This window comes from Humulus lupulus, chromosome 6, assembly GCF_963169125.1.
Source record: "Humulus lupulus chromosome 6, drHumLupu1.1, whole genome shotgun sequence".
Lineage (NCBI taxonomy): Eukaryota > Viridiplantae > Streptophyta > Magnoliopsida > Rosales > Cannabaceae > Humulus > Humulus lupulus.
Genome location: NC_084798.1, coordinates 199726857 through 199739237, shown reverse-complemented (window position 1 = coordinate 199739237; position 12381 = coordinate 199726857). Strand labels below are relative to the sequence as shown.

At 30.7% G+C, this 12381-nt stretch overlaps 1 protein-coding gene across 2 annotated transcripts; it reads left to right on the top strand.

Annotated features, from left to right (window-relative positions):
* Positions 1–3127: 3127 nt before the first annotated feature.
* On the top strand, positions 3128–8786 carry LOC133782948 (beta-amyrin 16-alpha-hydroxylase CYP87D16-like). Of its 2 annotated transcripts, XM_062222436.1 has the most exons (9): positions 3128–3381; positions 6050–6380; positions 6460–6609; positions 7080–7328; positions 7558–7647; positions 7752–7830; positions 7939–8045; positions 8152–8279; positions 8436–8786. In XM_062222436.1, exons 1-9 carry the CDS (start codon positions 3176–3178, stop codon positions 8518–8520), a joined length of 1425 nt encoding a protein of 474 aa, XP_062078420.1. In that variant the 5' UTR covers positions 3128–3175; the 3' UTR covers positions 8521–8786. The 2 variants fall into 2 exon arrangements, with proteins under 2 accessions (XP_062078420.1, XP_062078421.1); XM_062222437.1 differs by lacking the exon at positions 7080–7328.
* The last annotated feature ends 3595 nt before the right edge of the window (positions 8787–12381 follow it).

The window sequence follows — 12381 nt, the reverse complement described above, 5'->3', positions numbered from 1 at the left end:
TCCATTATCTGATCAATTTTAGGGTCAAGTCCTTCGATATCTACGTGGGGCTCATACCGTCTACGACCTCCAGCTCTTGGTCCTAGCTGGTCGGTGTCCCTTGCAGCAACTCCACCTGACGTTCCTGCATGGGTAATTCTAGCGGAGGCAGCAGCTCTGTGTCCTGGTGCATTTGGCCCAGCAGTTTGCCCTCCTACACCAGATGGGTTTCTAGGCGACAAATCACCTCGCTACCCATTCAAATTGCTCATCTATGGGACTTGGTGAAAGACTTCAGCCTCGGGCTCTGGAGGCTCTTGGCTTGACCTTCTGGTTGAGACTTACAGCAATGGAATCCGAATGTGATTGTCTTGGGCTCTCAATGAAAGCACCAAAATATTGACTGGTGTTTTTAGTCAACTGACGTGGAGTCAAAATAATTAATTCGAGAGCTTTCAATTAGATAATCAATGAACCATAAATAAACCAAGAACCTAGTAATAATGAGCAGTAAATAATAGAGAACACCAGAATTATAGAGGTTCGGCCCCAAGAAATGGTAATGACCTACTTCCTCTTAGATTTGTATTGATCCTAATGGTTTACACATGATAACCAGTGAATACAAGTAGAATATAGAATGGCAGAATCATTGCTAAGTACCAAGCCAGGCTGCTCGGTATGTTTCTGGTGCTAGTCGGTAGGCTATTTTTGTGTGTCCCTTCCATTGTGGTGAAGAGTTTGTATTTATATTGTCCCTCTCGTCCAAGGGTTGTGCCTGAGCATAACGGATGAGGAAATATCCCTACATTCTTGCACGTGGTTACGGCCCTACTTGTTAGGAAGCTTGACTGAGTCTTCAGGGCTGTTAGGTGCTCTTTGTGGGTTGTTGGGCGATTCTCGCAGAGTGCTAACAGTGAGTGTAATTGCTTTCATCTGAGCAGGTATGTCTTTTCGTCATACTGACCATATGCTCTCCTGGCAAGCGTACCGAACTGTGACTGTTATTCGTTTGTCAAATGTATTCCGACCAGCCTGCCTGTTATACTGACCAGCAAGTTTTCTAGTGGTTCTGGTGAGCAGTAACTATTATATATTATGTGAGTATACGCCGACTAGCCTACCCGACCTAATGCAACGTGTCTAAAGCTTAATGTCACGTCAAATATGTTAATTTTTGGGATAATATATATATATATATATTGGTTCAATTATATATCATAAGTTTACATTAGATCAATTGATCAAAGAAGGTCCAAGTTTGATGAATGTATTGAGGTTTGAAACTTGGAAAGTAAACTTTTTTTGTCTTATTAAACGAAATAGTATATATATTTACTTGGTTCGAGGTGGTATTTACTGAAAATTTTCTTTTTAAATAGAAGACTCCCTTTAAAAAAAATTCCCAAGGCCCCTCAACACATTGAGCAGGCCCTGTACACAGTCATACTATTTGTACGACATTTACATATAATATATCTATAATCTTTGTTGTTATTTAAATGAATATATATTTATATAAGTTAAATAAAAAATAACATGTTTTTTAATATAAATAATAAAAATTAAGATTATGTATTATATATTACTGTAATAATAATATTTTACAACATTTGAATTTATATTAATATTATTAAAATTTTAATTTTTGTATTAAATATTATTATAATAATAATATTTTAATTTATATTACTATAATTACTAAATAGTTATTCTATAAAAAATTTATAAAAATAAGGATTACATATAATAATAATAACTTTTAAATTTATATTAATATCATTAATAAATATTTATTTTTAATTGATTTTAAAAGTATATTTCGTTAAATATTTAGAATATCAAGTTAAAGTTAACAAAAAAAAATGTTAAAACCAAGAAATTTTTTTAAATACACACTTTTTATATCTAAAGATTTAATCAAAGTAGTAATATTATGGTAGATATTTTTTAACTTTCGTAATGATTTGTTCTCTTATATTGAAAAGAATAAATAACATTTTTGCCCCTGAATTTTTGACACTATGAGATTGTGCCCCCTAAAATATATCGTCTGTTAAAATTTCTCATTGAACTATTAATAATATCATATTGTGCCCCCTGTTATGATTTAAATAAAATAATTAGCATTTTCGCCCCCAAACTTTGGCAACTACCAAATCACCCTTTAAGTCTAAAAGTTTTAAAATCAATTTTTTTATTAGTTCATACAAATTTAAGAAAAATTATTAAAGAAATTCAATAAAAGACTAAAACTATTTCAAATTTCTTTTAAATAAATTTAAGTTTAAAAATATTTTTTAAAAGAAAAAGTAAATTGTTATAATTAAAAAAACATATTCCTTTCTTCTTTATTCTTTTTTATTAATTTTTCTAATTTCTTTCTATTCCCTCATTTTTGCTCCCTAAAATCATTTAAAAAATTAAATATATATAAAATATTATAAATTCAAAATGTACTAATTTTAAAAGAAATATACAAAACTTAATTAATTAAAAATATTGGGCAAAAATGAAAGAATATAAAGTAATTATAAAAATATATTAAAAAGAATAAAGAAGAAGGGAATATGTTTTTTTTTTTTTCATTTGTAACAATTTAGTTTTTCTTTTAAAAAACTTAAATATATTTAAAAGGACTTTGAAATAATTTTAGTCTTTTATTGAATTTTTTTAATAATTTTTAAAATTTTTTTAAGAACTAATAGAATAATTCGGGAGCTAAAATACTAATTATTTTATGCAAATTGTAACATGAGGCACAATTTGATAGTATTAATAGTTTATGAGAAAATTTTAACTAATCGTATATTTTAGAAGGCATAATCTAATAGTGTCAAAAATTCAGGGGACAAAAAAACTATTTATTATATTGAAAATCATCTTGTAATATAATTATGAGATGTAAAAGAGTTAATTAATTTTTTTTAATAATTTAAAAAAGAAAATTACACTTGCCTAACTATATATAGGTTGGCCCATGTATGTAGGTGGTCATTATTGGTGGGTTTACCAAGTATAATTCCTTTAGTGGAAATTAGGTTGGATATGGAATTTTTTTCCTTTCTTTCTTTTCATAAATATGGAGAAAAATTCATAGCTAGTTCTCTTCACAAACTATAAATAGAGCTCTTCTACAACTGAATTGTGAGAAGAAGTAATAATAGTGGTAGAGCTCACAAGATAATTACTTAAGATGTGGACTAATACAGTAGTAGTTGGCCTAGTGGGGTTGCTGGTGATATGGCTTGGCAATTGGATTAGGAGGTGGAGGAATCCTAAATGCAATGGGATTCTACCTCCAGGCTCAATGGGATTCCCTCTCATTGGAGAAACTCTTTCTCTCATTATTCCCAGTTACTCTCTTGACCTTCATCCTTTCTTCAAAACAAGAATTCAAAGGTAAAGATAAATTATTGATGTCTAATTATATACAATTTCAGTGAATATTACTAATTGTGTATATATTGAATAAAATATTCCGAATTTGTTTATGTTAACACGCATGCTTTTCTATAATAACTACATCCTTTATAGGGTTATTATTATTAATTCAAAATAAGAAAAAAGAAAATATTGCTATTATCCATCTTAATTAGGAAAATATAAAAATTTCAAGAGAACATAGATTTTTAAGAAATAAAAATATTAAAAAATTAATAGTTTAATATCCCCCAACTTTAATTTAAAAATTAATATAAATTAACTTAAATATTTTTATGTTTATGTATACATAATAAGTAAAAGCAACCTGAAATGTTTTTCAGGTTTATATTTTTTTAGATCCTAAGTTTTGTCTCATTACCTGTTTGAACCTTGTGTTTTGACAAATTAATTTTTGGACCATGTGATTTCTAAATTAGTTCAAATAGATTCCTAAAACCGATTTTGATCAAAGTTTTTTTAACTAAAATCACAAATAATTCTTCAAACTAACAACTCAGAACAAAAATACAGTCATTCTGCCTAACAACTGTGTTGTTATACTTAATTTTTTGTTTATCAAAATCAGGTTTATGGGCCTATTTGAACCATTTTACAAAACACAGGGTCCAAAAAATAATTTGTCAAAACATAGGATCCAAACAGGTAATGAAGCAAAACACAAGGTCTAAAAAAATATAAACCCAATATTTTATGAATAATAAAAAGTATATGTATTATGATATAGAATAAATATAATTTTTTTCAGCGAACTATTATCACACTGTTTCAAATTTTTTCGGTTATTAAAAATTTATCTCTGCCGAATCGTGCCCCAGTGCAAAATTCAAGTGGCACGATTAAGTAATGACAATAGTTCTAGAGCAATACTCTATATATAATGCAATAATAATTTAGGGGCACAAAATTTACTGTGAAGATATTTTAGGGAGTGTGAAAAAGTTATGTGTCAAATCTTTAGCATACCACGTCAGCTCTTTTAGACAAGGGAACAAACTTTTGTAGTGGTAAAAATTTATGAGAGATTTTTAATATCCAAAAAAATTAAAAGGATATGATATGATAGTGGTAACAGTTGAAGGACAAAAATCATATTAATTCTATGATATATATAATTTGTAATTTAAAATTAAATTTATTCCTACCTCGTCATTTATTTAATTTTACTCAAATAACGTTTGTTTATTATTGTTATTGGTTTTAAATATGTGATTTCTTAATAAACTAAAATGTAGTCTTATTTTTATTTGAGTTTAGGGGTCTATTAATAAAATAGATCATTTTTAAATGGAATTATATAAATTTAATGTATTTTTATTTTCTTCATTACAAATTTATACCCTTCTCATTTAGTTATTACCAAAATATTGCCTTGTACTTTATAAATCAACATAAAAACATACTTCTAGTACAATATTTGTCAAATTTCTTTTAGATGTTACAAAAATATCTCAATTTTTATTACATAACATTTCTAATCTATTAAAAAAAAGTCAAATTATAATATAAATTTTATAAAGATTAAAATCCAAGCTTTAAAAAATAGGTAAACAATCTTTATTAATTATAACCTAAAATTAAAAAATTAATAATAACTTTGTTATTTTTTTATCAATTATTTTTTAGAATCAACTAAACTAAAAAAATATCTAAATTTCAAAATATAAAAATTAAAAAATTTGATTTTTTTTTAATTATTTTTCAATTAATTAAAAACTGTAAACTACAAAAGTAGCAAAATTATTACTCGTTAGTTTTAGGTTTCTCATTTAAAATTCGCTACCTGTTTTTATTTTTATTGTTGTATTTATTTATTTAAAAAAAAAACTAATATTAAACTTTTATTTTTTAATATAAAGTTTATAATAATTTGAAAATAAATTTGATTAAAAATGTACCCAAGGTATATATATTTTTATATGGATTTGTAAAATAAAGAGTATTATTTCCATATTAATCAACAAATAATAATATAGAAAACTGGTATAATCTCTTTTTGGATATATATATATATATTTAAATTTACATAGTGAATTTTTTTATTTATTTTTATAGATAATATCCACATATACCATCTTAAAAGTACATATTAGTAGGTCATTTTTGTGTTTTTGACACATGAATAAATTGTAACTCCAATATTTCTTATAGGACACTATAGTCATAGGGAACCTCCCACAATTAATTTGATAATTTAGATGCTGAAATGAGAATTCAAACAATTATGTATCTTTGGGTTTATATACACAGGAATAATAGATTATTTGAATACTAAATTTGATATTTTAAATTATCCAAAATTTTCTATAAATTTGTAGAATGCCTCTAACTAGAATGTATCAGGTTATATAAAGAAATTAGAATTACAAATTATCTATGCGTGAAAAACAACAAAAGAACCTAACCAGACCCCTACTGCAAAAGTCCCTAAACATATATTAATCTTCTTCTATGTCACCAAGTGTAATAATATTCAACAAAGTAATTTGGTAGGTGCTAAAAGTTAATCTAAAACTATATATGAGTGTTACAATATTCTAATCTGCTTCAAGTAGTCTATCATAGTTAATTAATAGTCATGATTAATTTATTAATTGACATGGACGTAATCTTCATTTTGTTACAGATATGGAACTATTTTCCGGACAAACATAGCAGCTCGGCCAGCTATAATATCCGTTGATCCTGAATTCAATAATTTCCTTTTACGGGAAGAAGGGAGGCTAGTTGAGCTCTGGTATTTGGACACCTTTTCGAAGATATTCACACTAGAAGGAGAATCTCAAGTTAACGCAGTTGGTGCTGTACACAAGTACCTAAGGAGAACAGTGCTTAATCACTTTGGCATTGTCAGCCTAAGGGAAAAGCTGCTACCTCAGCTTGAACAAGTAGTCAACAAGGCTCTCAGTTCGTGGTCAGCTCAAGATTCTGTAGAGATCAAACAAGTTGCTTCATCTGTAAGTTTTAACCACCTTTTTTTTATACATTCAATTCACTTGTATATTATTCACTGTCTTAACCTGTTATTTATCGCAGCTGAGTTTAGAATTCGGCGCCAAGCAAATTTTCAGTTACGATGCTGAATCTTCACCTACAAGTATAACCGAGGCATTAAGTAGAATCTTAAATGGTTTATTGTCTTTTCCTTTGAACATTCCCGGCACAGCATACCACCAATCTCTAAAGGTAATAATCAAAATTCTCTTCTTTAATTTTTGGTCACATTTATGTTTATATAATATATATATATATATTTTAATGGGCTTTACTTTAAGCCCTAAGCCCTACTAGCAGGACTTTCAGTGTTTATCGATCCGTGAATAGTTTTCGGCGCGATTTTTTTTATAACTGTGTATATTGTAGCTATTTAGAGTATACTGCAAGTTTTCAGAAAATTCTGAATAGTTTACAGTACCGAAAACTAGGTTCAAATATGTTGTTTTCCACTAGCATAAAAAAAAATTAGTCACGCATGCAACAACATATTTAAACCTAATTTTCGGTACTGTAAACTATTCGAAATTTTTCGAAAATTTGCAGATGCTCTAAATAGCTACAGTATACACGGTCATAAAAAAAATCGCGCCAAAAACTGTTCACAGGTTGTAATAACAGCTACCTGTATTTATTAGCGGCTTGGTTTGTTATGAAACCAGGACCGAAACAAGTTAGTATCCATGTTGAAGGGTATAGTAAAGGAGAGACAGAACTCACCTGAGTTTAATCAAGGAGATATGCTGGATCAGATCTGTATGGACAGAGAAAAAGAGAAGTTCTTATCTGAAGATTTCATTGTTTATTTCATTTTTGCGATCCTCTTTGTTACATTTGAGTCAGTTTCATCTGTGATAGCAGTAGCTATCTCGATGCTCTCAGAGAATCCTTCAGTAGTGGAGGAGATGATAGTAAGCAGACGAAAACTTAATTCTTCTACTTACTGCTTATATGTTTAACAAATCAAAACTTAATTGATCCAGCACCAATCTCTTGAGAACAATCGAATAATTATCTCAGCAAAACAAAAAAAATTGCTAAAAAGTACTATTGACTAGTTCTTAAGCCCCTAATCTGGCTTGTTCATGTTTGTATTAATCACACATGGCTTATGATGGCTAATTAAATTCTTTACATTAGGCTGAGCAGGAAGCAATTCTGAAAAACAGACAAAATCCAAACTCTTCACTCACATGGGACGAATACAAATCGATGACTTTTACTCATAATGTGAGTCCACAATCACAATAACTCTACACAAAGTTTTTTGATAAATCAATGTCTCAAGTGCCTTAATCTTTTACATGTTTTTACTGCTTGTGAAACATTTATAGGTTATCAATGAATCTCTTAGGATGGGAAATACTGCACCGGGGTTATTACGTAGAGCAATCAAAGATATCCCAGTAAAAGGTTTTGTAAATGATGATACCCCCTGCCATGTATTTATATATATATTTAGAAATTGCTTCATAGTTTTTAATTTATAATGAAAAATATTGAATCAAAATGGTTTTACAGAATTTACTATTCCGGCTGGTTGGACCATTATGATGGTCACCTCTGCTCAGCACTTTAGTCCCAACACATTCCACAATCCCCTTGAGTTCAATCCACGTCGTTGGAAGGTTGAGTATCAGCAATCTTCATCTCAAAAAGTACTTCGTTTCACCCTTTAAATGGTAAGAACTAAAAGAAACTAATTATATAGTTGTGATATTGGACGGAAACCAGGAACTCGATTCGACTGTAACATCTAATAACTTCACGCCTTTTGGGGGAGGAGGGAGACAATGTGCCGGAGCAGAGTACAGTAGGGTGTTCATGGCAACCTTTTTCCATGTCTTGCTTACCAAATATAGGTACATTTTCCCTTTTGGTTCCATTTTTTTTTTCTTTTTCTCAAAGATTAAGAAGCACTTACACAAAGACTTCAGCAAGCCTATAATGAACCTTTTGGTAATTTGATTTCTTTTCTTTTCTTTTTGAAAAAAAAAAAAAAAAAAAAACTTATGCAGGTGGACAAAAATCAGAGGAAACATTTTTCGAAATCCTATTTTAGGATTTGGAAAAGGTGTTTACATCAAGTTCTACAAGAAATAGAGAATGGGGAGACTGATCCTATGACATAGTCACATGTCATTGATAAGATTTGAATGAATAAGTAATAGAACAATGCTTAGCTTCTTAAAATTTGTATGAATAAATTGTAATTTTATTAATTTTGTATTAGACAATCAAAATAGAATAATGTATATGAGAATAAAATTTAATGTATTAACTCTTTCAGAGGGAATCATTAAATAAACTAAATTACATTCCAATCTCAAGAATAAAATATACCTAATATTAATAATTATAAAAGTATTAATTAGGACCATCATACATATTAATTTTCTAATGTGTTTTTCTTCCCTTTTATGTTTGATCGAATTTTAGCTAAATTTTTATTTTATTTTGAAATATTTGTGATGAAAGTTCTTAAATTATGCTAAAAGTTGTACTTAAATATCTAAATTATTTTTTAGTTGCAACCAAAAAGGAAGAATTTAGGAGTTAAATAGGTCTTGATTTGACAGTCTCACACCTAAGCCTTCTAAACAGTTTTCAACATCTCAAGATGTGGGCATATAAAGAAATAATGGAAAGATTTATGGGGTGTTTGGTACATGGTAAAGTAAATGTGAGAATGAGAATCTAAATTCTTTTTTATATTTTGTTCAAATTTTAAGGAGGTAAAATTGATAATTTGTGTGAGTCCTACAATTATTTTAAGGGTAAAGTGAACTATTTTGTACACAAGAAATTAATATTACATCTATCCTAAGTATTTCTACACTTTTCAAGACAACTTAACTACTCAAAACAAATATCACATTGGGAGTTACTAGATGTATACGACACATGAAATCTAGTGAATTAGGATTCAAAAATTGGATTAGAGCAATTCTATTTGTATTCTTTTTTTTGAGAGAAAACGAAAGTGTTATTCATCTTTAGCTGTGTTTGATATGGAAAAAAATAACATATTTATATCTCTTTTCATCATCATTATCATAAAAAATTAATATAATTTAATAATCATTCATTTATTGATTTCATTTTCTATTAAGTAATTAATTTTTCAAAAAAGTTATTGTAGAAATACTCTTTCTATGGTAACAATAACAATAGCTAAAATATATAAATAAAGAATAAAATATCAAATTTAGAGATAAAATATGAATTAGTAAAGGCTATTTAGGTTTTTTACCCCCGATCTATCACATATTCATATCGTGCCCCCCGAATTTTTCAAGCAGTTAAAAAATTCTCCCGATCTATTCACAATCATGTAAATTAGGACTTCCGTCCAATTCCGTTCATTTTTTGTAACGGGAGGATGATGTGATATTTTTTTTACATAATTTGGGATGACACGTTGGCAATGCTCACGGCGGCAATGGAAGGAAGTACTTGCTTCCAAAAATATATATATATAAATTTATATGTAGAGAGGGATTGTTAATTAATTATTTAATTTTTTTTGTACACTTTAGAGTCCCACGTGTCATCTCACATGTAAAAAAAAGGTCACATCATCCTCCCGTTACAAAAAATGAACGGAATTGGACGGAAGTCCTAATTTACATGATTGTGAATAGATCAGGGGGATTTTTTAAATGCCTGAAAAATTCGGGGGGGGGGGGGGGGGACGATATAAATATATAATAGTTCGGTTGGTAAAAATCCTAAATAGCCATTGGTAAATATCGCATAGAGATAACTCTGCTGGACAATTTTTATGACAACAATATAATTAAAGTCTATCTAATTAAAGTCTGTCTTTAGAAAAGTGCTTCATTAATTAAAGAAATTACTATTTGATAAAGCTATGAATTAAAAAACAACTTTTATTCACTCTTTTTTTTTTTGTCATCTAATCAAAGTGTATATACAATCTATTTATACAATAAAGGGCAACGATAATATACCAAATACACTCCTAGATATAAGCTTTATTAATTCTAGAAGATGGTAATCCCTTGGATATAGCATAACAGATTGCTATATTGGTTTCCAATGGGTTGGCAAATATCATGGGATTTTCTGACCGTTTAGAGAGGTAATTCTCTTGCTCTTTTTCTTTATTGCCCATATCCTCATTAGTAATAGGATTTGATTTATTTTTGGATAGTGAATCAACATTATCTTTATCATGCCCCCTCAAGCTGGGAAGTGGTAGAGGATGAACGCCCAGCTTGATTCGAAAAGTCTTGAAAGATGACTTGGAAAGAGCCTTGGTTAAAACATCTGCAATTTCCAATGATGAAGGAATGTATTTGGTGACCAAATCTCCATGTTTAACTTTTTCTCGAACAAAATGATAATCTAGTTCAATATGTTTTATTCGAGCATGGAAAATTGAATTTTTTTTTCATGTGAAGGGCACTAATATTATCACAAAAGAGCTGAGGTGGGTGCACAATAGTAATTCCTAGGTCGCGTAATAGATACCCAATCCATGTGAGTTCAACGGAAGTGACGGCAAGTGCACGATATTCAGCTTCAGCACTTGAACGAGCTACAGTTGGTTGTTTCTTTGAAGACCATGACACACAATTAGAGCTAAGAAAAATACAGTAGCCAGTGGTGCTTCGACGAGTGACACGACAGCCTGCCCAATCTACATCACAAAATCCATTTAAAGTGAAAGAACTTTGAGATAAAAAGCGAATACCATACGTTAGAGTGCCTTTGAGATATCGGAGTATTCGTTTTACAGCTCTAAGATTTGCAAGGGTCGGTTGATGTAAATGTTGGCAAGCTTTGTTGACTGCTTAAGTGATGTCAGGTCGAGTAAAAGTAAGATACTGAAGTGCACCAACAATGCTGCGAAATTCAGTTTCGTTAACCATGTGGTGATCATTTGATTGATTGGGTGGTTTTACTGAAATTGGAGTCGATTGAGGCGATGAGTCTAACATGTGAGTGCGAGAGAGGAGATCTTTAGTGTATTTTGTTTGTGAAAGGAATAGACCACCGGGGAAAGACTTGACTTCAATGCCCAAAAATAATGTAATGCACCTAGATCTTTGATAGAAAATTCACGACCAAGATTATGAATAACTTGCTAAATAAGAGTGTCATTGCTAATAACATCATCAACATAGACAAGAAGTAGCAAAAAGTTATTATTTTTCTTGTATATAAACAACGAAGAATCTGCTTTGCTGCAAGAAAATCAAGACCTCAAAAATGGCAGATCTAAAGTTTAAAGTGTTGTTAACAACTACTGTGCCCTTAGGGTAACTACTGTCATGGTGTACCACTAGGTGGTCTACACATTGGAGCAGGGTTACATTACGATATGGGTTATGAGGATGACGATGGATGAATTGATTTAGGTTAAACTGAAATAACCTAAAGTCGGCAACAACCCTATCTAATTCCCTATAAGGTTATGGGTTACCTTGGCCGGAGGGGCCGGCTGCTGCCCTAACTCAGCTCGTTCTAAATCAAGTTCCCGGACAGCCTCGGGATCCCGCCTTTTCCTCACAAGGGGGACCTCGTCATCTTCTTCCTCCTTGCCTTCGGTGGCTGGCAAGGCCTCCTCTTGAGAAGATGGGAGCTCCTGGATCCCCGGAAGGGTAGCCCGGGTCCTTAAGGCCAACATTTGACCTTCGCCAATCAACTTACACGCCAGCATCATGACGTCATTCAAGACCTGGCGGTAGTCCTTCTCGCTGGGTGGAAGCCCAGACAACTTCTCATATTGACCTCCGAGGGTCACAAACTTCTCCGTCCTCGCAAATATGGCTGCACGAGGGGAGCAGCTCTGTTCCCCTTCAAATGCAGGTCGGGCAATGAGAGTTTTGGTCCTGGTCTCAATGTTATGGCTCAGCATGATTTTTTTCACCCTCCCTTGGGTCGTGATCTTTGATACAATGCGTTTCGCCTCGAAGTAGGCGTTGGGGTCAACCA

Bases quoted from the DNA above. Each gene is read 5' to 3' on its own strand.
- LOC133782948 (XM_062222436.1), top strand. From the start codon at position 3,176: ATGTGGACTAATACAGTAGTAGTTGGCCTAGTGGGGTTGCTGGTGATA. The intron at 6,610-7,079 runs GTAATAATCAAA...TTATGAAACCAG, and splicing joins CATACCACCAATCTCTAAAG to GACCGAAACAAGTTAGTATC. The intron at 7,329-7,557 runs GTAAGCAGACGA...TCTTTACATTAG, and splicing joins CAGTAGTGGAGGAGATGATA to GCTGAGCAGGAAGCAATTCT.